The 24,696-nt window shown below is 47.2% G+C and overlaps 1 protein-coding gene and 1 long non-coding RNA gene across 6 annotated transcripts in view; one reads left to right on the plus strand and one right to left on the minus strand.

The window, feature by feature from the left end:
* Nucleotides 1–9,621: 9,621 nt before the first annotated feature.
* LOC114226279 (uncharacterized) lies at nt 9,622–23,863 on the minus strand. Of its 2 annotated transcripts, none has more exons than XR_003612714.2 (3): nt 23,557–23,863; nt 21,032–21,089; nt 9,622–16,612 (listed from the first exon to the last, which is right to left on the minus strand). It is a non-coding gene; the product is annotated as an uncharacterized LOC114226279 (long non-coding RNA). The 2 variants fall into 2 exon arrangements; XR_003612713.2 differs by having other exon boundaries at nt 23,453–23,863.
* SEL1L3 (SEL1L family member 3) overlaps nt 22,653–24,696 on the plus strand; it is a 101,193-nt gene continuing 99,149 nt past the window's right edge. For 2 of the 4 annotated variants that reach the window (XM_028126290.2, XM_028126281.2), the window contains exon 1: nt 22,654–22,876. In XM_028126290.2, coding sequence (XP_027982091.1) covers nt 22,712–22,876 — 165 coding nt within the window. In that variant the 5' untranslated portion in view covers nt 22,654–22,711. Of the gene's footprint in view, nt 22,877–24,696 lie in introns of all 4 variants that reach the window. The other 2 variants (XR_003612712.2, XM_028126272.2) reach the window with 2 other exon arrangements.

Raw genomic sequence — 24,696 nt, forward strand, 5'->3', positions numbered from 1 at the left:
GTAAGAAATAATTATAATAACCAACATCGTTTGAAGACGCACAGTGTGTGTTAAGCACGTTGCACTCTCTTTTTTATTCTTTCCCTGGAGTAGGCAAACTGTGGCCCGTGGGCCAAATCTGGTCCACACCTGGTTTTGTTTTTAGCCCACCAGCTGAGAATGATTTTTACAGGTGAACATTGACAGTAGATTTTGATGATCAGGAACACTTAACTTTGAACCTTAACTAAGCAAAATGTTAACGACCCCCCCGGCCCCCCTGAAAAGAATTTCACTGTCTCATTAGCAGACCTGTATTGCTCCAAAATTGTCCTTGATTATTATTATAGTTTGAACTTTGTCAATAATAGATGTTGTGGAAATTTATTTTCTCTCTAGTTACAGAAGTACCTACATAATAGCCTTCATTTTGCATTTTGACCTACAAAACCTGAACTATTTACTACCTTGCCCTTTATAGGAAAAGACTGCCAGCCCCCATTCTTTCCAAATGCCCACAAGTCATCATTTTATTTAAGGATAAGGGGACTGAGGCACCGAGGATGAACTGACAGGACTCAAGTCACAGAGCTAAGATGGGGTGGGGATAGGGTTTGAACCCAGGTAGTCTTGTTCCGGCCCCACACTCTGAACCACGCCTCCTCCCAGCGCTCACAGAGCTCTGGGAAAGAAGCTAAGCACCTGAACTAGGTAAGGCAAGGGGAGAGGGACCGGAGGGGGACGAAACTGTCCGGATGTGGGAACCAGCAAGAAGGAGGAGGCTCCCCTGGCTGACCTGATGTGTGTGGACCTGCGCTCAGGCTATGGGCACAATGGGAGTAAGCCTTGTTTCCCAGAAAAGAATTTCTGATCAGGGGCATCGGATTTCTCTCTTGAATGATTAGGCTTATTCACAGGGTTGCAGGAGAAAGAGGGCTGGTGGCCCAGGGCAGGATGGAGGGGACGTTTGCTTGGTTTGGACAGGTGGCGCTGGGCCGGCTCGGGGATAAATATGTGGAGGTGCCCAGGAGGAGGGTAGGTCTCAGGGGCCAAGAGGAGAATTGGGTCCCCCATTGCTAATGACCCTCAACTCTGAGAATCAGAATTCACGTGCTAAGGGAAGAAATTGCTCCCTTTGTTAACAGGTATTGAAAAGTCTGCCTTCTCAGAATGGGGGTGGGGACAGAGCAGTTTTTTTTTATTTTTCAAGCCTCAGGGTGGAGGGGAGTGGGGCCCATGGTTCTGGATTCAGGGGATCTGGGAGAGGGAAACACGGTTCTTTTTGAAATGAGTTATCCATGTCACCATATGACAGCTCGTGTCACACACACGAACACACACACACTACAAAGGATCTTAAAAGAAATATTTTTTTAAAACTCCAGTGTGTGTATGAATTTACACAGAATTACCTGATTAGCTTCAGAGGCTGCTGACTTGAGCGTGAAGATTTCCAAGTAAAAGCAGAGGGGAAATGCTCAGTATAATCGAGAACACAAGGCGAATTTCCTTCCAGTGAAGTTTCAAAACACAAAGCAAGCAGCAGCCTCTGATTCCATAATTCCTACCTGGGAAAGTAAAAATCTTTGATTATCTATTTATGCCCTGCCATAGTTGGGGCCCAGAGGAAATCAGGCAAGCCTAAAAGAAACTAATTTCCACCTCTTCTCCCTCTCCTCTCTCTAGTTTCGTGGCCTCCATAACCTTGACAAGCTGGCCTGCGTGCACCAGGCTGACTCAGAGTTCCACTGAGGCAAATGCTTCACCAAGGGGCAGGCGCTGCTGGGGAGGGAGAGACCGGGAGGAAGGGACCGGGGGCTGGTCTGAGTTGACCTAGCCCACTGAGGGGATTCTTAGAGACCTAATGTGTCCCCAAGAATTCGCGGGGCAGATAAAGAGAAAAAGATGAGGTGGTGTGACATTTTAGAGGAAGTGAGGGTTTATCGAGGTCGGGGTGTGCCCTGAATTTGCAACGTTTGCCTTGGTTTTCCTTGAGGCCAGTCCTGATCTATAAGGTGCTTGCGTGCAAGTTATAAAAAGGTGGCCCTAAAAAAAAAAAAAAAAAAAAATGGCCCGGCTGCTCCGTCCCCCACACCAAGGCAAGCCCGAGGCGAGGACTAATGGTAGGGCAGGGAGAGGAGGCTCCCACCTGGTCCCCTATCTAATATGAGAATGAGATTTTCATGAGATGTCTTTCCAAGAGAAACTGCATGTGCATAAATACACAACAGCTGTGTAAACTAAAACAATGATCTCTCCTTGATTTGAAGGGAGCATATAATGTAGGTAGAGGAGAGATTTGTATATTTACCTCTGAACCTGATTTGATTTTAATATCATTCTGTCACTTACGAACAGTTCCCAAGTGACTTGTCAGGAAGAGTCACTTATTAAGCCACTGAAAGTATCTTAGAAAAATAGCAGACGGCGTAAACTGTGACTCATTCCACGGAACCCCGGTGGCCCCCAGCACCACCGGTTTCTGCACCAAGTTAAGAGTTGTGCAAGCATGCGTTCCTGCTTTCCTGGGTGGTCAGTGCTAATCCCAGGGAAAGGAAGAGTCACAAGGCACAGCCTGGTCTGAAAGGAGTTCGCAGCCCAGTGGGAAAGAGCAAGCAGGTGTTTAAAATATGAGACAAGATAAGGTCAATTAGAAGCAGCCGCCCCGAAGTTGTCCTGACAAAGTGTAGGTCTGTCTAGGGTGCGATGGACGGGAACAGAGAAGAGCGGACATTAACGCAACCTCAGGGTGCCAGGGAAACGTCAAGGCAGAGACATCTGGACGATGTCTTCAAGGATGAATAGGAGTTTGAACGCGGCAAGGGGAGTCTCAGCACGGGCAAAGGTTTGGAGACAGGACTGTGCCCAGCTATCAAGGACACGGGGAGGAATTCTGCAGGGCTGAACAGCATGGTGTATGCGAGAGTGACAAAGAATGGGAAAGAAGGCAGGGTGACCGAGGCAGACCCCCAGGGACTGCGAGCCCCGAAGGTCGTCAGGCTGAGAAAGGTGCAGGTTGGTGTTTTAGATGGACTCCTCCAACGGCCTCCCATCTGCAGAACTGAGGCTTCTCAATGAGATCCGCCTTTAGCATGATACATTGTGGTGGTGGTGTTTTTCTCACTGACTCAGAAAAGTAATTCACTTTGGCTTAGTCTCAGGGGGTGTTTATACCCGAAGACGCACTGCAAACTATGACCTGTGGGTGGTATCTGGCCGGCCACCTATTTTTATAAATAAAGTTTTATTGTAACACTGCTGCATCATTCCATTCTCTACTGTCTATGGGTGCTTTTGCACCATGGATGATTTTGAAGCAGAGTTCAGTGGTTGCAACCAATGACCCATAGGCCTGAATTATTTATGATTTGGTGCTTTACAGAAAAAATTTGCTGACATTTGCCCTGAAGTCTTTGCCATCTCTCCCATCAGACCAGAAACTTCGGGAGATAACTGTAAAGGCTTGGCTCATTACTTTCTGTGCTGTTTACCTCTGCCTTTATCAAGTGGCCAAATTCAATGGCCAATAGTGGGAAACAGAGTGGAGAATCATGTACAGAAAAGGCAGTAAGATGGTGAGCACCAGGAAGCGGGCAAGTCTGGCCAAACCATGCCATTTCTGCTCGGCAGGGGTCCCTGAGTCTGGGATCAGCAGCGTGCCAGGGACACCGGGTATACTGGTTTCAGCAGAGTTTGAAAACCTTTTATCATGTCCTTACAGGCAGGACAAAGCCAGCTAAGTGGTTGGGTTGATGGTCAAACAACGGGCCCCCAATGTACGGACTACGGTGCTGACATCAATCTTAGGGCGATCTCTTACATGTTCCTGCAAGACTCTAGACTTACTCCTCCTCTCCTGTGCAGCAGTTTCATTGGCATCAATAAATCTGTCCTTTGGTGTTATCAATGTGGAGTTTGCCCATCGCTGGGGGATGGGGGCAGCTCATAATTGGCATTGATATGTCAGCATCGGTGTTCCAAAAAATTCTTGAAAAGCTTGAGCAGTGACCAACATGTGCTGTCTGCCAGAGAGGCAGTTTCCCCTAACTGAGGAATATGAGGCTTCAGCAGGTCCAGCCCTAACATCCATGGGCCCTGGGGCAAGAGTACAGTGGAGGCCAGCATGCCATACCCCCAAATACTTAAAAGTTATAAATCAAGCTCACAAACAGCTAGACAAAATGTGTTCTATCTTCCTACCTTGACAAATACACCTTCTTCACCACCTAGAAGCCCAGACTCAAATTCTGATTTCTCTGATTGCTGGGGGTTTTAATGCCAGAACATGGTGGCATGGAGAGAAGCAGCCCTAGCCCCTGGCCCCCAGCTCTTGACCCATCTTCTCCTTTCTGACCTGCTCTTAGAGTCCTCAGCAGCTTATCTCTAGTTACTTCCTCTATACTGCTTTGCCAGGTAGAACTGCCTTTTGGTGTCATTTATCGGGCTCTGCCGTCTGGCTTCTAGACTTATACCCAATTTCTGCCCCCACTGCTGATTAATCTGTTTCCAGTCTCTCCAGGTAACCCCAGTTTAGTGCTTACATTTGGCACAGTTCCCAGGCAATAGTGTTCCTGATGGTTTCTTCCCAGGGCTAGGAAACAGAACTTGGCCAACTTTCTTCTACCTTCCAGCTCCCAGGTCTTGTAGGATAACTCTTCTCCCCCACCGTCACCGGAGCCTTTGCCTCTTGAGTTTAATTACAAAGAATGAACACATACTTCAGCAAACTTGGGCTACTGGGGGTGGGAGGTAGTCCCACCCACAAGTAATACATTGCTTTCAATGCTCGCGTTTTTATTTTCAAAGGGTCACATGCTTTAAGAAAAGGTTTCAGTCACTGAGATATGATTACGTATAATGTTCCAAAAAGTACACAAAACAAATACACAGCTCAATGAATTATCACAAGGCATTTGACCACGAGGTAAACAAATACCCAGGCAGCCCCCTTCCACCCCTTTGTACCTCATTATCTTCTTCCTGAAGGAAACCAACCATTATTTTTTAAAGATTTATTTATTTATTTTAGAGAAAGCACGAGGCGGCGGGGGGAGGAGCAGGGGGAGGGGGAAGAGAGAGAGGGAGGCAGACTCCCCACTGAGCATGGCGTTGGATGTGGGGATGGATCTCACGACCCTGAGATCATGACCCTGAGATCCTGACCTGAGCCAAAATCAAGAGTCAGATCCTTAACCAACTGAGCCACCCCGGTGCCCCGAAACCAATCATCGTTTTGACCACTGATGCTATTGTTCAGTTTTGACTGTTTGGTGATTTTATGTACATGGAATCAACCACTATTCCTTTGTGTAGGTCTTCGTCCACTCAACATGTTTTTGGGATTCACCTATGATGCTTTGTGTAGCTCTCATCTGCTCATTTTCACTTCTGTGTGTCTATTACACAAGTACACCACAATTTATTTATACATTTCAGTGTCGATGGGCATGTAGGCTGTGTCCCATTCCCGGTTATTATGACCGATACTGCCTTGAATATTCTGGTAAATATCTGTAGTGCTCCTGGGCATGAATTCAGGACTGTGAATATCTAGAAGTGGACTGCTGGATCCTGCGTTTTGCCTATCTTCACTTAGTACTTCCACACAGTTTTCCAGAATGGTGGAACCAACCTGTACTCAGTCCATGAGAGTTCCTGTGGATCTACCTTTTCACAGGGTTTGTTATCATTGTTCTTCTCCATGATACAGCCGTGTTTGTTTCCATGTTGAAAAATGATATACATTTTATGCCCAAAAGGGGAAATGATGTTTCTGGACGATGTACCAAGTTTATCCTGAGGTTTCACCTGTCCAAGTTGCAAGAGTTCAACCAAGCTGACCTCTTAGATCTTCTTCATTCAAGGTCATGACCTTCTAGGCTTTCATCAAACTGTTTAATATTCATGGAACAGCTTCCTCCCCCTCTGCCCGGCATAGCACCTGAGTCATATTGGCTGAATGTGAAGAGGATTCCCTGCTGACCTTCAATCTATTTTGCCAGGATAGTATTTATCTGAACAATCTTATTTTGGTTACATGTTCGTCTATTTGTCACTTAGATAAGCTTCTAAGTCCCTGCAAGGAAATGGACCATATACTTCCTTAATACATACCTTTCTCATCTGTAAGAATTCTTGGGACCCCGTGGGGAGCAATCACTATTTGCTAACTGACTGGCTCAGTGTAGCTTAAAATCCATCTTTATTTTTATATGATAGTTTAAGTGATTTAATGAGTGGCTGTCACTGACAAGGCACTTGGGGACTGTGCATAAAATGACACAATAATATAAAAATAAAGCTGTGCTCAGAGACATTGCTTTTTATACTAGAGGAGACAATTCTTCCTTTGGTCAAGTGCAGTTGTTTTCATTGATAAAAGTTAAGTCAGTCCACATTCCCTTTGACTGCCTTATTTGAATCCTTCCCAAATCAGGAATCATATATAATATTCATTTCAGCAATGAATATGGAGGAAGTACTGCATCTCTTTATTTAGGGATTTTAAACATTGCAGTCATGTTCATCATGGTGACTATAGGCTTTTATATGTAAGACAGACTCATTTCTCAAAGTCATATTTAAATATCTCAAGCAGTAATGTTAGCCTCTTGGGTACTGCACAACATACGACTGGAGAAGGAAGGGTGACCTCACCCAAAAAATGTAAAGAAATGATGCAGCTGTGAATATTTCACGTTTAGGAAGCAGGGGGATAAGGGAGAAGAAGAAAATTCTAGGAATTCTAGGGAAGCTAAGTTTGCCATGAGAATCTGGATGTTGGTTTCATCTTAGAGCAGTGTGGGAGTTGTTCTCTAACTTAATGACGCTCTAAGTGAAGTATACAATTTTTTTTCATTTGCATGTTTCGTAGGCAAGGTTTCTCTTCTGCTCCTTTCAATAAGCTAAATACCAAGTGCTGACAGTCCAGATGCCACACATACAGTTTCATATCTATGGTTCTGCTCTTGATTTTAGATCTTAGGATTGTTTCATTCGTTCATTCATCGTTCGTTCATTTGTTCATTCATTCACTTGTTCATTTATTTAATTAGATCATCAGGCAAGAAATACCCAGTACCTACTATATGCCAAGTGTTGTGTTTGGTGCTCAGGGAAAAGCGATGTGTCCTAACAGACACTATTCAAGTAATTGTGAAGCTGCATCAGTGTGAAGACTTTAAAGGAGGAACATGGTATGATGGAAATGTGTATTAGGGGATTTGACTTAGAGAGGTCAGGGAAGTGTCCTTGAGGAAGTGATGCCCGGGCTGATATCTGTTAAATGAACAGGTGAGTTAACTAGGTGGAGTTGGGGGGAGGGGAGAGGAGCTTGAGGAAATGAGAACAGCTTGTGCAAAGGCCCTGTGGTGGGAGAGAGTATGACTTACATGAGGATTAGAATAAAGGTCAGTGTGGCAGGAGTAGAGTGAGCAAAGAGTGTGGGCAGGACCTTGTGGATCCTAAAGGAGCTTTGCCTTTAAAAGCAAAGTTGACACATGGGGGAGGATAAGCGGAGGACAGGAAGAGATCCCACTTCATAGTGTGGGCAGCGGGACTCAGACATATGAGGAAGAGGGTTTTAGAAGTTCTTATTCTTGCTTTTACACAGTCCCTGGTCAGCAGCTTGACTCAGTTACAGGTGTCCCCCGACAGCTGTGAGCTGTCAGGCAGGCTGGTCTCCCAGGCCTGAGTGGATAATAGGGAGGATGCTCAGGGATGGCAAAGGGACACGCTCCACTGGTCCGGATCTGCTCTCTCCTCCGAGCACAATGAGCCATTTGGGCAGGAAGCTCGTGCTTGCTGCTTGCAGATCTGAATGTATTTAACTGTAACGGTCCTGACAGGGAAGCCCGGTTTCAACTTTAATAGAACACAAGGCACCCAACCAACTGGCATAATCTCTCCCCTGAAAGGTGATGCGTGGCCTCTGTGTGCTGGGGCTTCAATTTACAACCGAGATTAAACACAGATAAATTCAAAATATAAACTTTTTGACTCCATTTATAATGCTAATAATAAAATGCATCATAATAGCATTTTCATCCTCCAGGTATTCAACATTCAGAGATTCAAAAGATCTGAAAAACTATTTTCGGTTCAAGCTATTATAATGCCTAGCATTCTAACGCAACAATAAATCTTGGAGGGGCAGAATTCTGGGCAGGGGGAAGGAAAGGGAAAGGTAACTATGTCCTGAACTTTGACTGTGATTGTCATGGAGCAGGATTTCTCAACCTTGGTGCTATTGACATTTTGGCCTGGATCATTCTTTATTGTGGTGAACTGTCCCGTGTATTATATGTTTAATGGCATCCCTAGCCTTTGCACATTAGACGGCAATAGCACACCACCCTATCCCACAGTGCGACAACCAAAAATGTCTTCGGTCATTGCCAAATGTCCCCTGGGGAGCAAAGTCACCCCCCCCTACTTTGAGCCACTATAATACAGGAGTTATAACGAATACACCTAGTGTAGAGGGTTTTGTGAAATAACAATAAGCATTGCCAACAATTTGAAGATTTACATAAAATTTTAAAAAATATTACACAGAATATGGCTAAAGGTCTTTCAACCTAAAATCAGCTTTCCTTCTCAAACTAGTTAGACACATAGCATATATATGAAAATGACCACACGCAAGCCTTCCTCAAAACTCCCAATGAAGGGGCAGACCCTTTTCTGTTCGTTGAAGGGAGCTGAGCTTGTGATTCTGCAAGTCAACTTTTAAATTTTAAGTTTGAAATGCACAAACGGCTTTCCCATTCCTTTGCAGAGGAATAATTAAAAAAAAAAAGGAACTGGTTGTTCAATCTCTGTGCTCTTGAGACCTTAAACATTTCTCTCCAGCTCAGTTTTGGTGGGGAGATGGGAAGGTATTAAAAGCTCTCATACAATCATTCGAATGCTTAACCGGACTCTGGAGGAATTAGAAAAGCTGTGTAAAATTTCCCAAGAGGGTGAAGTCTCTGACAGGGGTCCGATGCCCCCATCCTCTGCGGGGACAAGTCACCACTGACTAGCTGGGCTCCTGTCGCCCAGCTGACTGAAGGTGCTTGGCTTGCAGCCTCTTTACCATGCTGTGTGTGAGTGACCTTGAAAATTGGCTAAATCTCCTAGGATCTCCACTGTCCTTTCTCTGAAAATAAAAATAAAAGCAGTGACTGAATCCCTTGTCCGAGTGTTGTGAAGTTTAATGAGATCACAGTTGGGGGACCCGGTGTTATCATTTGAAGAGTGTTACTTCTCACTTCCGAGGCTGCCAGGCTTTGTCGGTATTTTGCCTATTTTCTTTTTGTTAAATTGGTTAGGTAGGCAGATGTTTCTTTTATATAATTGGAGATGCAGGATTTAGAAATGTCACGGAAGTACCTGTTAACTACCCTAAATTTAAATCTGGTGAGTTGAGATTAGACCTACACAGTTTCAACTTATTTTGTGTACATAAGAAATAGATGAATTATGTAAACTTATTATATATACAAAATAAGTTTAAGCTCGCCTCTAATGTATGTCATTGCTCTGTATATGTAATATATAGAACAGATTCAAACTATACATGTATGTATGTTATAGATACAGCAAATATCACCGAACAGATTTCACAGTATGAATAATAATAATAAAATACTGCCTAAAACATTGCTAATACCATGGCTTACACAATTTGAAAAGGCTTTTGGTATTTTAGCTTAGAAGGTATAGGCAATCTGCTGAAAATGTGAATGGAGTTAGAAGAATTTAGTTGGTGTGAATAACAGAAAGCTCTGGACCGAAGTCACTCCAGGCAGCTTGCCTGCTTATCTTGTGGAAGGAGAATTTATCTATAGCCCATGGAGCAATTCAAAGAGAGGGCTTGTCTTGTGTCCGGTCGTGTTTTGTGGTCTATGCTGCACAAGTAGGATTAGGCAGGAAAATGTTGGTTCGTTTACATTAAAGCTAAAGACCTATCCCTGACTAATGTTGAAATGAACCAGATAGACTGGGGCTAGTCCAAGGGGGAAAGCAAATAATAATGGGAGATCAACATCCCTGAAACTGGAGCATGATTTTGGAACATTCCAGTGGCAGCAGCATGGGATGTTTGTCTTATGGAAGGAGGTGGGAGGAGAGGCCTGTGAGTTTTCAATCCTGACACTCAGAAGTGTGTGCCTTGGACCCTACGACTTTCCTCCCTGTCCAAACTGATACTAATAACCTCACATTTGTGTTGCTTGCAAAGCACATCCCCGGCCACCATTCCTTGAATCCTCAAGACAATCCTGGGACTGGCTGTCATCATTTTCAATGGATCGAGCTGGCTCAGGGGAATTTGCTCAAAGGCCCTCATTTGCAAACTGGTGGAGAACCAATTCTATCCCACACACCAAGTTGCTTCTCTTTAAGAAAGAAAGAGAGAGAGAAGGAAGGAAGGAAGGCAGGCAAGCAGACAAATGCTCTTTACAAAGAAGGTAAAATAAAATAAAAATTGAAAGCCATCAGGGTTCTAGGTGGAGTTTGGAATCAATAGAGTGTTTTTATTTGCTTCTAAAAAAAGTTTCTTAGGCTCGCCACCCTTCCCTTTTTTATCTTAATTTTCTGCCGGTGGCCTTGGGCTAAGGCGATCTTCCATTTTAAAAAAAAGTAAGAAGGCCTGTCTTGTTTTTCCACGGCTCTCTCCCACACTGAAACTTCCTATAGGTCAGTTGGCCGCATTTCCACATTAGCTGTCGGGTGATGGTCGCCTGGCCATATGTACATGAACATGGCTTCTCCAAGGACCAGGTCTGTCCTCCTGCGTGGGTGGAGTCCACTTTACTAGTTTTAAGATGCAGTGAACAGAAGTCCGTTCCTGTAAGTGCCCGAGAGGGCTTGGCCCCCAAAGGCAGGAATCTCCTGGGGAGTATGAGGCTGCCCCGCTCACCCCACAGCCAAGCTCACTGCCTCCGAGCAGCTGCGGCTTTTACTTCTTGATTTGTTTTTCTTTTCTAATTCCCTAAGTTTTTTGTTTGTTTTTGCCCTCCACTGATCTGGCAGATACATTTCCACTTTCCAGAAAGGTGTTTAAGCCACTTGTGTTAAAGGTATTTTTTTTTTTAAATAATGTCCTGTCAACGATGCAAACGATGCACTGAGGATATAATTTCAGAAAATAAAATCAGAATCCGTTTAAACACAACATACCAAATGTTATTGCTCATTGTTTGGCATTTGGTCTTTGCAATTTCATTTTATTTAGTGCCACTTTTGATGTTCTTGATTTGAAGTACTTCCTTTTATTTTTTAATTTTTATTTTAAGTGGGGTCCCCAGCCAATGCGGGGCTTGAACTCACGGCCTTGCGATCAAGAGTAGCATGCTTTTCCCAACTGAGCCAGCAAGACACCCTGATACTTCTTAACTTTTATTTTTATCTTGAAGGCAGTATTTTTTTTTTTAAATGCACTCCATTTGACTTTCTCCTGCTAACACCCTTCCTCAAAATATACTGGATTTCTACATAATTCACCTCACTTTATGTGTCTGCCTGTTTGTCCCTCTATGTATCATCATTTATCTGATTAGCAAACGCTGCTTACTCTGGAAGGTGCTAGGACAGATCACCATAAGGATCTTAGCCCCCAGAAGATGTCTTTTGTTATGTGGTCACTGGTGGGTATCACATGGGATTGCCTCTTCAAAGTGAGACACATTCATCACTCAGCAATCCGCTGGTCCTTTTCTGGAGTAATTTTGTTCCCTCTCCACTTCACTCAGATTTGAGAGAGTTAATTATTTCATATGTTTGCAAAGCACATTGGGTTCCCTAGAGAAAGTGTGCCACATAAATATATATAAATGAATAATTAATTAAAGTTTAAGCAGATTACTTGGTGAGTTCTTCCTTAACTGCCCCATTTTCCTAACGAGGTGTTTTGAAGTTCCAATTTCCTTTGGTTTCTCGCCCCTCCTCGTTTCCAGCGTCTTCTCCTTCTTCTTCTTAATTTCCTTCTGTTTAATTCTTTCCCCCCTCTGTCCATTCTATCAGTGCCTACCATATTGTGGACACGCGGTCAATCAGAGTGATTTAGCGCCAGATCCACAGGTAAAAGCCTTCATTAACTTCAATGGGCGTCATAAGCTCCTCCGAACTCTAGGGCGAGATTAAGAATTCGATGATTCTAACGCGCTGTGAAAATGAGAAGCCAGGCTCATGAAAATGCTGAGCACGGTGTGGTGATCAGTAATCAAGAAAACCCTTGTTTACTAACCCCTTTTCCCTGATCTGTTTCAAGCGAAACAAGAGATTCCCTGATACTCTAAAAATCAATATAAATCAAATCAAATCCCTCCTACCATCCCGACTCTTCTCAAGGGCTAGCACAAAAACAAGGAGGTTGCGATTGAAGAGCGCGATTTGGAGGCTCGTTGGACTCTCTTTGAGAGAACAGCGGACTAATTTAGATCGCGTTTGAGGGAGGGACATAACTGCTTTATTGAATGTTGACGTCCAAATCCAAGTCGTTCTTTTACCAGCGATTAAGGGGAATTGGGGAACAGTTCACGTCCATCCTGCTAAACCCGACCCAGTTTGTTTACACTGTAGTCTTGCTTCAGAGCATGAGAGGTAAAATGAGCTGCTCTTCTCAATTAATAGCTGGAGAAAAAATTAGATTTCAAGTTCAACATAAGAGCTATTTATTCCAGAGCACCCCAGAAATGAAGAGGGGCTCCCTGTTACGCTGGAGGGAGGGGCTCTGGGGGCAGGAGTGCTGAAGGGAATTTTTTTTTTCCTTTCCCTCTTAAGAGTTTGAATTACTGTGCAATCTTGGATTTTCTAGTGACCTGTGTTAAAGCCCTGGGGCTAAAGCAGACCTATAATGGATCTATTTCTGAATTGTTCAGCAGCATTGGAGTTTAAAACAGCAGTTGTGGTCCATGCATATGATGAGGCCAGTGCTTCCTTTTTCATCCAAGAGGGCATTGGTCACAGCCCTTCACCACCGCTCCAAGTACAGAGGAGAGCAATTTCTTCCTCAGCCCCCTCCAGAATTCTCCAAGGTAGCCAGTTCTATCCTGAGCAGAGACTGAAGTTGCTCTAAGGATCCGAGATACCAGGTCAGCGGAAGACCCTACCCTTGCCCCCAAATCTCCCTGTCCAGCTTTGCCTGCCCCAACCTTCCGTCCCACATTCCACGGTCAGAAATTCGAGTCCCTGGGTTCAGGCATCGCTTCACATCCAAATACCCCCAGGAGGTAGAACACATTCTCGTTATCAGTGATTAATAATTTAGTGTTCATTCAACAAACATTTGTTGTTTGTTGAATTTATTCATAACGTGAATTAATCAGAGTCAGGGAGTGAGGAGATGTGTTGGAGTTCGGTGTTGCCTTTCTACTGGTAGCCTGACCCCTCTGCCCCTCAGGAGGAGCAGCTGGAACACCAAGGGGCCGGATCGGACCCTCCAAGCTGCTTCCAGACCCAGCATTGCCTACCTCTCAGACAGTTCAGGGATGGGCACAGACCAGACAGTGGGGATGGACGGGGATGGTCTCTGGGCGTGAGGACGTTGGGGGAGAGAGCCTGAGACATAACAGAATGAGCATAGAAACTCATCAGAGGGCTAGGGTCTTTGATTTGCTTTATATCAACCTGGACCTTTGGATCTGAGTTCTAGAGCTCAGCTCAGAGTCCGGTACGCAGTAGGTACCTAATGACATTGCATTAAAAAGTATAGGGAAAATGACAACACCTGTATATTAGTTTTCCAGGGCTGTTGAAATGACATGCCCCAAACTGGAACAGTAATTTGTTGTTTCACAGTTCGGGAAGGTAGAAGTCCAAAATCAAGGCACTGGCAAAGCTGTGCTCCCTCTGAAGCCACTAGACAAAGATCCTTCCTTTCCTCTTCCAGCTTCTGGGAGCCCCAGGTGCTCCTTGGCTTATGGTAACATAGCTCCAATCCCTGCCCCTGTCTTCATATGGCCTTCTTCCTTCTGTGTCTTCACATTGTCATCCCTCAGTGCATGTCTATGAGCAAATGTCCATCTTCTTACTGTAAGGACACTGGTCCTATTGGATCAAGGCCCTCCCCATGATCTCATCTTCACTTGACTACATCTGCAAAGACCCTATTTCTAAATAAATGTTTGCAGGCACCAGGGGTTAGGACTCGCAACATATCTTTTTAGACAACACAATTCCGCCCATAACAGGATTATTTCACGGGATTCTACAGAAATTGTTGAGACAATGAACTGAAATACGGATGTGAAATGTCTTGGGGATTGGAAAGCATTTATGCAAAGGTGGGATAAGGAATTCAGCTGGGATTTGAGCCTGGTCCTTTCTGCTAACCTTTCGGCTACCCACAGAGCCGTTCACTAGGGGGACTCGGAAGTCCAGTTTGGGGGTGTGAAGACAAATGAGGGGAAGAGTATAGAAAATGAGGTCAAGGACTCAAGGATGAAATTCACTACCTTCCTAGGGTTGCCTGGGTTCCAAGTAAGGGAGGTGACCTCAAATACCCCATGTGCTAACCCAGTCTTCCCAGGACAGGACCAGCAGGCAGATAATGCCTGTTCACTGAGGTCACAATCGAGCGAATGGAAATCACTGATTTATAGTCAGCTGTATGTTTTTTATTATCATAGACTTGTAAGGTCACTTAATGAAGAAAAGCTTTAATAAGCAGCAGGAAGGCATTAAGCATTGCACTATTCAGAAGGCAGATATGGTTCCTGACCTCCCAGAGCATGGGTTCTAGAGGACAGACTGCCATGTATGTATTTTACATGTTTTTTTTTTTTTTTCCTTTCCCTTTTGGGGGGTTAGCACCAGGGAAGTGTTGCATTCTTAGGAACCACAAGTCTAATTTCCAATTCTGGGCTGAATAGTAATTTTTCCTGAAGGTTTGAATAAATCATCCAATCTGCTTCAGTTTCAACTATTTTCAGCATTTCTATTTTAATCATTAATTTTGGCTGCTTAGGACCCCGGAGACACTGAGCCCGTTTGTGACTTAATTTGGGATGAGAATGAGGCAGGAGGCAGAAGATGCGCTGAGAACCAAACAAGAGAAAATGGGCTTGAGCTACAGTCTGAAAGATTTGGGCCAGATGCAAGAACACTTTCTCGTTAGTGACAACTGTAATATTTGGTTTGTTCTAGCAAGGCAGATTATAGAATTTGCACAACTGTAATTTTGGTAAAGACAGGAGAGATTCTCATGTAAGGAAGATAGTTTAATTTTCATTCTGATTTGACCAAAAGGAGATGAGTCAGATGAACTACCCATTCAGGTAAATCATAATACTCAAGATAATAAGAAGGGCACACAATCCATCTTGCTCCCCTTTTTGCTTTGAATGCCAGGGAGCTTGAAGCTAACAATACCGTTCAGTTATAAAAGTAATATTAGCCTAGGGCACTGTTTCAGTTACCCATTGTGGTCCAAAAACTACCCCTAAACTTAGTGGTTCAAAACAACAATTTATTTTTACCTGTCATGGTTCAGCAAATTGACGGGACTCAGCTGGGCGGGTCTTACTTGGGGAGTCTCAAGCAGTTTCAGTCGAGCGGCGACAGGGTTGGAGTCATCTAGAGCCTTGACTGGGGTAAATGTTCAAGATGGTTTGCTCATTCACATGTCTGGCCCACATGATGGCCAGAATGGCTGGAGGCCAGCTGAGCATCTCTCTCCCTCCACAGGGCTAGCTTGGACTTTCTCAGAGCATGCTGGTGGTCACAACTGACAGGGCAGCTGGCTTCCCCCTCCCTGGGAGAAATAGTGGGGGAATACCCTCCCCACTCCAGGGTTATTATGGAAATGTGCTTCACAGGTGGGGTCATCTTTGGAGGCATGCCACCACAGGTATTTATAAACCTTTTTCTATTTTTCATAATTTTAAAAAAGATTTATTTATTATTTTTTAGAGAGAGAGAGAATGGGTTGGGGGGCAGAGGGAGAGAGAGAAGAATCTCAAGGAGACTCCCTGCTGAGCACGGAACCTGATGCAGGACGCAATCCCACGACCCTGAGATCATGACCTGAGTCAAAGTCAAGAGTCGGATGCTTAACCTCCTGAGCCACCCAGGCGCCCCTCTATTTTTCATAACCTTATAAGGGATTAATCTTTCTTTGTGAGCCGTTTTTGGAAGTAGACAAGTGTGAATAATACACAAAGAGTACTTTATTCTTGTCTAGGGCTTGACAAGCTGCCATGTGCCCTCACCCATGCTCCCTTGATGGCCTTCCTAACGCCACATCAATGGCCAGATTGGTGACTTTATCCCCAATTTAACAGAGGTGGAGACTGACGTTCAAAAAGGATTTGTGACCTGCCCCAAATAACATAGCTAGGAAGTGGTGGGATGGCCCTAGACAGATGCTTTGACACAGTAGTGTGTGTCCTCAAGCTCCACGAGGCCCTGACTGACACCTAAGCTTCAAACCCAGGTGTGACTCCGCACCCCCCCCACACACACCTCAGGACACCTGCTGCTTCTCCACCACCCGTTGTCACAGGAGGAGGGGAGTGTAGTGGTGGAAGCTGGAGTCCTTGAGCAAAGCTGCCTGAAACCAAACCGGCTTGGCCACCTCATGACTGTGGACCTGGGGTCTTTCAAAGGACTCCGTTCCTTCTTCTGTAGGATGAGGCTGCTTCTGCCCCTGTCATGAGGATTGAATGAATTAATGCCTCAAAGCAACACTTGATAAGAACTTTAAAAAGAAATCCCCCAGGGGCGCCTGGGTGGCTCAGTTGGTTAAGCGTCTGCCTTCGGCTCAGGTCATGACCCTGGGATCCAGGGATGGAGCCCCTCATCAGTGGGGAGCCTGCTTCTCTCTCTGCCAGCTGCCCCTCACTTGTGCTCTCTCTCTCTCTCTCTGACAAACAAATAAATAAATAAAATCTTAAAAAAAAAAAAAAAGAAAGAAAGAAATCTCCAGCCAAAAGCTGTAGAGATAAGTAGCTATTAAGAGAACCCTGGTCTGGCTTCCTCTTGTCTATAGGCTATTCTCAATTTTATATGGACCTTACTAAGTATCCATACATATACAGCTGATCTTGACATTTCATTTTACTTGATATTGTTTATTACCGGATAGACTAAAAGCCCTCAGTCGATGTTAATGCCTGCCTAAGGGTCGCGATGTCAGCTGCAGGATGCAGTTATAAAATACTCTCAGGACTTGTAGACACCACCCGGTTGCCCAAGGTCTCTTGGGTACTCTCTTTCCTCAATTATTTACACTCTCTCCCCCTAGGTGCCTAGTCGAAATCCCTCCCAGCTCTCTCTCCCGAGCGGATCTGCACATTCACCCCCAACTTCCCTCCACCTCTCCTTTTCACACACATGTTCTTCTCAACACACTCACCCAAAGAGATCTTTCCAACTACGGACACATGCCCTTGACCTTCTGCATCCCAGGGTCCTTCCTTGCTTAGACCTTCGGTATACAGATTTTTCTGTGCTCACTGAGCCTAAAATATACCCCTATCATCCCAGATCCCCCAAGGTAGTTTTTGCAGCCACGCCCAGTGGGGCAGGGCGCAGACCTATATATGAGTGAGGAGGCTCTGGATACCTGGCTGCACCTTCCGGGCTCACAAGGCTCTCCACCAGTGGTCTGAGGGGGCCAGGGAGTGGACTTCCCCTCTTTCCAGGCCTGGTGGCAGCACAAACAGCCAGGATGCAGTCCAGGACACTTGTGATAGCTGCTCCTTAAGGGGGCAGATGCTCCTGACTTGAGAGGAGGCTTGGCTGAGGGAAGCTGCCTGCTTTTTCCCAGCTCAGGGTCGGGGGAGAATTGAGCTGAATAGGCACCTATTCAGAAGGGCAATGAGCCAAAAATAACTGGGAGCAACAGCATTTCATCTGACAGGCCCAGAAATAGAGCTCATTTTAGAGCACACCAAGGCTACAGTGTGGGTGATTCTGAGACCTTCAGCATTCCCACAGAAATGCACGGAAAAAGTCCCAGCTCACACAAGCACTTCCAACCCCTCTTTGCACAACTTCTCAAAGCATGGGTCCCATGGCCCCCAAGAAAGGAGTCTGCAGAGTCACAGAGACTTGAGGCTCAAAAGATGGGGTCTGGGGACCAGGAGATGAGGATGATATCTGGTGGAATGTCCTAAGGAAGGAAGGAACAGGAAGTAACTGGTAAATACGGAGGATTCAAAAAAGGAAGAACAGAGATAGGAACAGATTTAGGGAAGCCCAAAGCCTAGGCTTTCTCAATTTTTCATGAGAAAAATGGAAGTACTGAATGCTGAAAAAGGGTTTTTTGTTTTTTGTTTTGCTGGATCCTGAAGGTCATCCTTGGCAGAAAAAAGGCCATGGTTTTCCAGTGGGGATGGGCAGCGTGTTGCCTGACGGCAATCTTCTCTTCTGTTTTTGTTTTCTTCTCTTCTATGTTGATGGAAAAGGCAAATGTCACAGTTCATTTATCGTTATTCCGCATATCTGAAGTGGCAGAAAGGAATGGAGGGAGTGGTAGTATACAGAATTCCAGAGAACCAAAAGCTGGGTGCTAACGGGAAGGAGACGGAAAAGATTACACTGAATAGAGAAGGAAAAAAAGGCAGGGAGGTAATAAGGGAGCAAGACGGAAAAGAAGGATGGAAAAGAAAAAAAACGAAAAAGGAAGATGATGAAGTCGATTTTATTGAGTGACTAGGGCTAAGAACTTTCTATGTACAAGGCATGGGGGCAGTGCCCAGGGCTGATTAAGAAACAAGGCCTGCTTTCAAGCAGCTTTCAACCCACTTGAGGAGAACAGGCCAACAAACCGACTAGAATAGGAAGCAGGATTAGCCAGTTGCCTCATGAGGTTGCAGGCGAGAGAGAAAGGACCCATTGCTTTTTGACCTGAGGTCATGAGGGAAGGCTCTCCAGAGCTTGTGGGATTTGCCTGGGCCCCAAAGGTTTATGTAGGAGGGCAGTGGGCAGAAGGAGATTTCCTCACTCCTATGTAGTGCCCTCCCTGCCCTCTCTTGTAACTCAGAGATCAGTCGTCTCTGCACGGCCAGATCTCTCTACCCGAGACATCCTCGGGACCTAGAAATGTGGTTTCCAAGGGCCCCTGCATGGGCTGTGACAGCCCGAAGTTAAGTTTCTACTGGTCCACAGCAAAATAAGACAATGACCCATCGGGAGTTTTTCCACAAACAAATTATATTCAGTTTAAAGGACTTTTCTTTTATTATGATAGTAGGTCCTTCCTAGTTTTTTGATGATAAAAATACCCTGTCTTTTGGACGAAATAATGTTGATAAAAGATAGCATATTGGGGCAGGGAGTTGTCTGTTTTAAATATTTTTACTTGTCAAATGAATAGTTGGCCAACTGCATTGGTCCCTGAGATTTTACAGATTTTATTTTTTTTTAAGATTATTTATTTATTTATTTATTTATTTATTTATTTATTTATTTATTTGAGAGAGAGCATGAGCAGGGGGGAGGGGCAGAGGGAGAGGGACAAGCAGACTCCCTGATGAGCGCGGAGCCCAATGCGGGACTCGATCCCAGGACCTGGGGATCATGACCTGAGCCGAAGGCAGAGGCTTAACCGACTAAGCCACCCAGGCACCTGATTTTACAGATTTTAAACCATTTCAGCGTCTAAGAACTACTGGCCTCGATGCCATTCTGGGTCCACTGAGGCAAGCGCACTCAGTGAAGGTTGTTCTTTTTCCCTGGCAGCCCTGAACCGATCCCTCCAGGCCTCTGGTCGCTCCTCCCCGTAAGCCTTGTGGAGGGCGGCTGCTGCCCTCCTCGGGGACTCTGTCCTGTTCTGTGGAGTGGTTCTCTCACTGTCTCTCAGAGGGGATGGGACACACCGGTGTGCACGAAGGCAATAGTGAGCCATACCAGATGAATACAGCCCCCAGGCACCTTCACAGTTAGGTGGAGCACGAACACTTAATTCAAACAATAAATTGTAAAGGCGGGAAAGAACGCTATTTTCCCAAATGAACGGTCTTCTGTGATCAGACCACACCTTTCAAATTACTGATACAGACAGCTGGAGAGGAGGCAAGGGCAAAAACTGATTCTGGCTTCTGGATCAAAATGTCACGGACCACTGTGAATAGAAATCCTGACCTTCTCTCTTTCTGCCCCTCTCCAGTCCGGAATTGATCAGTCAATCCCACCACCCCCTGCCCTGGGCCACAGAGCAACCTGAATATCCCTTTCTGAGGACCAAATTATGTTATGGTTAGTCTTCTGCACGCCTGCCACTCCTCACGGAAAGGGACGCCTGCTCACCTCTGGATTCTAGAGCCTTGGGTGGTGCCTGACTCACAGGAGGAGCCCAAGAGAAGCCTAGTGAGTCAGAGATTTGATATACCAGGTGAAAAACAGCCCAATGCCCTATGGGGTGCCTCCACAGTGACTACAGTCAGGGAAATTCAAACTCACAGCCTTCTAAAACTTCAATTCCATGAGTCCTGATTACAAACAACCTGAGGAAACCATGTCATTCCCTGAAGACCAACCGAGTCTGTGGGCAATGAAGGGGGAGTGAACTCCAGAGAAGCCCAGGAAGACAGGCGGAAATTCCAGAAATATTGTGAAGCCCCATCTTCTGGAACTGGCCAACAATTTTCCTTCCACATACATTAAAATGTATAGTTTATACTTTGACCTGACTAAAATATATATATATATGACACAATCTGGGACAAAGCCACCAAACCTTTCATCCCCTTGGACACCCAATAGACTAAATGATTTTCCACATCACACAGGAGAATTTTAAGTGCTTTGGGTCTACGGAAGTGGGACAGGGTGTTGGAGACATCTGTCAAACAAAGAAACCCTCAGATGCTTTAATGGGGTGGCTACTGGATGACATGGGAGCAGAATGACCCTTTCTATAAGCCAGGATCTGGAAATGGGGTCTGTGGACCAGCAGCAGCATCCTCTGGAAACATGCTGTAAAGGCAGCTTTTCAAACCTCATCCGGGGCCAACTGAACCTGAAATTCTAGTGGGGTTGTCCCGCAATGTGTGTTTTCATAAGTCCTCCCAGCGGTTCGGATGCAGGCTGAACTTTGAGAACCACCGATAGAAGGCATTACCTTGCGCTGAGTGACTCGAAGCCAAGAGCCTGACCCAGGGCCACAGCCCTCAGGTGACCTAAAAAAGAAAGGGAGGACTCAGCTGAGTGGCTAAGTTGGCCAGGCTCGTACTGAGATGGCTGAGGCCTATCCAGGCACGACCCCCGGGCACCCCATCTTTACTGCCAGCTTCCCCTGCTGCCTGTTTGGACTTGACCTTCGGCGGTGGCACGTCCACAGGGCAAGGGCTGGGCAAGGGCCATATCCTTCCTCTCTCGCACGTGTTATTAGTTGCAATACGCACAAATCCACCAGGGCCAAAGAGAAGCTTCTGAGAACTTTCGAAGGTGGGCTGTCTCAGAGCAGCAGCTAGGGGCCCAAGCAGTTGTCTGAACTGCCCCGCGCTTCCCAGAGCACCAGCTTGGCCGCAAGCTGGAGGTCTCACGGTCCAGCCGCGGTCCAGCCGCGCCCCTTGGCCTGGCGGCAGGACTCCTAACCGCGAACAGCCAGTCCCAACCCGGGTCCCCAAGACCGAAGGTGGGCCTGATTTATTTTTTAAAAAAGTGTTTGTGCACTTCACAAGCCTCACCCTTTCATTTAGAGCTCAGTCCAATTGCACTGACCTAATTAATTCATTTTCTTTTCGGTCCCAAGTGGAAGCCAGGGCACAGGACGGCAAATCCAATGCAAACCCTCTTTGGGCGCCAATACTCTGGACAATTAAAACAAAGAGCGGCGGCAGCGGCGGCGGCGGCGGCGGCGGCGGCGGCACCGCACAAAACCCTCGGGAAACATCCAGAACGTGCCGCGTACCAGCCGGCAGGGCGGGGCGCAACCTGGGTTAAAAATGTGCCCGCAGGGAGGCGGCCCCACCCCTGCAGGTGGACAGGTGGAGGTTGGCCGGGGTCAAAATCCATCCTTAAAGGACCAGAAGCTGGGCCGCTGCGTGGCGCAACTGCAGGGGGCACACTCGCCCCGCGCCCAGCGGGAATGGCGCCCTCGCCCAAAAAGCAACGAAACAAAACCCATTTTGCCGTCGGGAACTGGGTTGCGGGACCCGCAGGAGGAGTGGGTGGGAGCGGGAGAAGGCGGGAGGGGCGACTGGAACGAGAAGGGGAAGGAGGGGAGGGAAGGAAAAGACTGGGAGAAAAGGCAGAAAGTGGAAGAAAGAGGGGGTGAGGAAAAGAAAGGCGCCAGTGGGAGACGGGGGAGAGAGAAAAGGGGAAACGGAGGGAGGGGAGAGAGGGCTCGCGGACAGGAAGAGCGACGAAGGGGGGGCGGGGGAGGAGAGCGAAGAAAGGGAAAGGGGGGGCGGGCCGGGAGCCGAGGGAACCGGGCGGGGGGCGGCGGCCAAGGGGCGGGACCGGGGTCAGTCCCCACCTGCGGGGGCCGCCCCGGGAGGTGGTAGCCGGGGTCGGGGTGGGGGGGCAGCTGCGGGGAGGCGGGCTGGGCGGCAAGGCAGAGGGGAGGGAGGGGACGGGCACTGGGAGGCGGGGAGGAGCCGGCTCTCGGCTGGGGCTGCGGGGGCGGCGACGGCGGGAGCGGCAGTGGCGGCGGCGGCGGGTCCGGCGGCGGCGGCGGCAGGTGGCCCCGCGCGCGGCGGCCGGCCCGGCCGGGGGCGGGCAGGAAGGTGGCGCCTCGGGCGGGGGCCGGTCCCTGCACCAGGTGACCTGCTCTGGCCCGGATCCGGGCGGCCTCGCTATGCAGCGGCGCCGCGCGGGGCTCGGGTGGCCGCGGCAGCAGCAGCAACAACCCCCGCCGCCCGCGGTCGGTCCCCGGGCCGCAGCCATGGCCCCCCCGAGCGGCGGCGTTCCCCCGGGCCTCGGCGGCCGCCCTGCCTGCGCTCTGCTCCTGTTCTGCTACCTGGTGAGCGCCGGACCCTGCCCGGGTCCTCCCCACTATCCGCGCGGGGCCCCGGGGACGCGGGCGGGGGCGGTCGGGGACCTCCGCCTCTCCGGGCGGTACGGCGCTGCTAGTTTGCTCGCTTCCTGGCCGCTGCGCCCCTGGCGCGCCGGCAACTGGGATGGGGGACCCGGGGCGCCGAGAGGGGTGCGTGGACCGGACTTGCGGCGCGGCGCTCTCGCTCGTGTCTGTCCCTCTCCCCCCGAGACGCGCTCCAGACCCGGCTGAGGTGCCCCCTCGAGACCCCCTCCAGTCTCCCGCTCCACCTGGAGCCTCGCCAGCCGCGTTTCCTCCCCACCCGCCGTGCGCGGCTCTCCAGCCCCCTCCCTCCCGGTCCTGGGCTTCCCTCACAGTCTCGCAGCTCCTTGTCTTCCCGTGCCCAACTTCGCCTCTCTGTCTCTCTCTGTCTCTCTCTGTCTCTCTCTCTCTGTCTCTCTCTGTCTCTCTCTGTCTCTCTCTCTCGGCGAACGCCGCCCGCCTCGAACCTCCGTTTAGTTTCCGCCGGGTCCTTATGGCCCGGACCGTTTTCTGCCAACGCACCCGCGACGAACCCTCGCGTTTCCAGCGCTCTTCAACTCCTCCGTGGTCACTCCAGCCAAGTTGCGGATGCCAGAAAGAAATCGAGTTCTTTGTAACACGCTTACCGCCAGAGTGGTGACTTTAGCTGCGTCTTGAACATTGTCATTTCAGAGAACACGCTTGGCTTAGGCACGTCAGTTTACCATTTGCACTCTTCTTGGCTTCGGTTTCAGTCATCTACTAAATGGCAGTAACCTATTTTTCAAAACCAGCTCACTTAAAATACCAGAATAATTTAAACACTCAGCACAAGGTGGGGGAATATTCCTCAGTTCCTTTGATGGCCTTCTTTCTTCTGCTTTGAATTCTCCCAAACAATAATAAATTTAACCGAAGGCGACACCCTTCCTGTCCAGCCTACCTTATGTTCCAGGATCCTGCAGAAAGCTTGGGTTATCTCGCCATATATTACTGTAAATAAGTGAAATCGAAAATGCTGAATCATGAAACTGATGTAATAGGAAATTCACAGAATGCTTAAAATTGAGCAATGTCATTGTCCAGAATTGTTCTCATTTATATGGTATCGCTATTATTTGGAGTCTTTCTTCGTAGAGGCTAAAAACTGTTTAGGAGAGAGACATTGTCAGGCATTAGGATTTGATTCCAAGGAAATTGCCACCCAGCCCAAGTTTCTTTTAACACTCTTTACTTCTCAGCTGTTGCATTTCTTGAAGCAAGAGGGTGTAAAAATGCAAATTGTAATTCTGCTTTAGCGTCTACCTGTTGAGCAATCCATGCTTTTCCTCCTATTTTAAAGTTAACTAGTACCAAATTTCATGGTTGGATTTACTTGATATCTTCAGAAGAAGTTGTCAGTTAACATGCATGGGTTGTTTTTTTTTTTTCTTTCCACCCAAGATGTATTATTATTTAATATTTGTGCCACAGGGTTTCAGCACACAGGCTCATAAATATAACTGCCAAAACAAATGACAGGGTTTCAGTTTAAACAGATGATCACCGTCCACAAGGCACTGGTTACCCACAGAGGCAGAAATGATGTAGTAGAATAGTGTGTGAAACATTAATATACAGGTGGTCTGGAAAGTTCCATGCGGAAATCCGAAGACCTGGCAAGGAGAGACCACTTCTTGACGGTTCTGAGAAATCTGAGTAACAGGAGAAAGCTTAAAGACCTAGTGGTCTACGGGAACAGAGGCAGATGAGGGAGCAAGTAGAAAAGTTCTTTTGGGACCAAGGGG

This window comes from Eumetopias jubatus, unplaced genomic scaffold (assembly GCF_037043125.1).
Source record: "Eumetopias jubatus isolate StellerSeaLion01/CBP00866 unplaced genomic scaffold, mEumJub1_p1.0 scaffold_2, whole genome shotgun sequence".
Classification (NCBI taxonomy): Eukaryota; Metazoa; Chordata; class Mammalia; order Carnivora; family Otariidae; genus Eumetopias; species Eumetopias jubatus.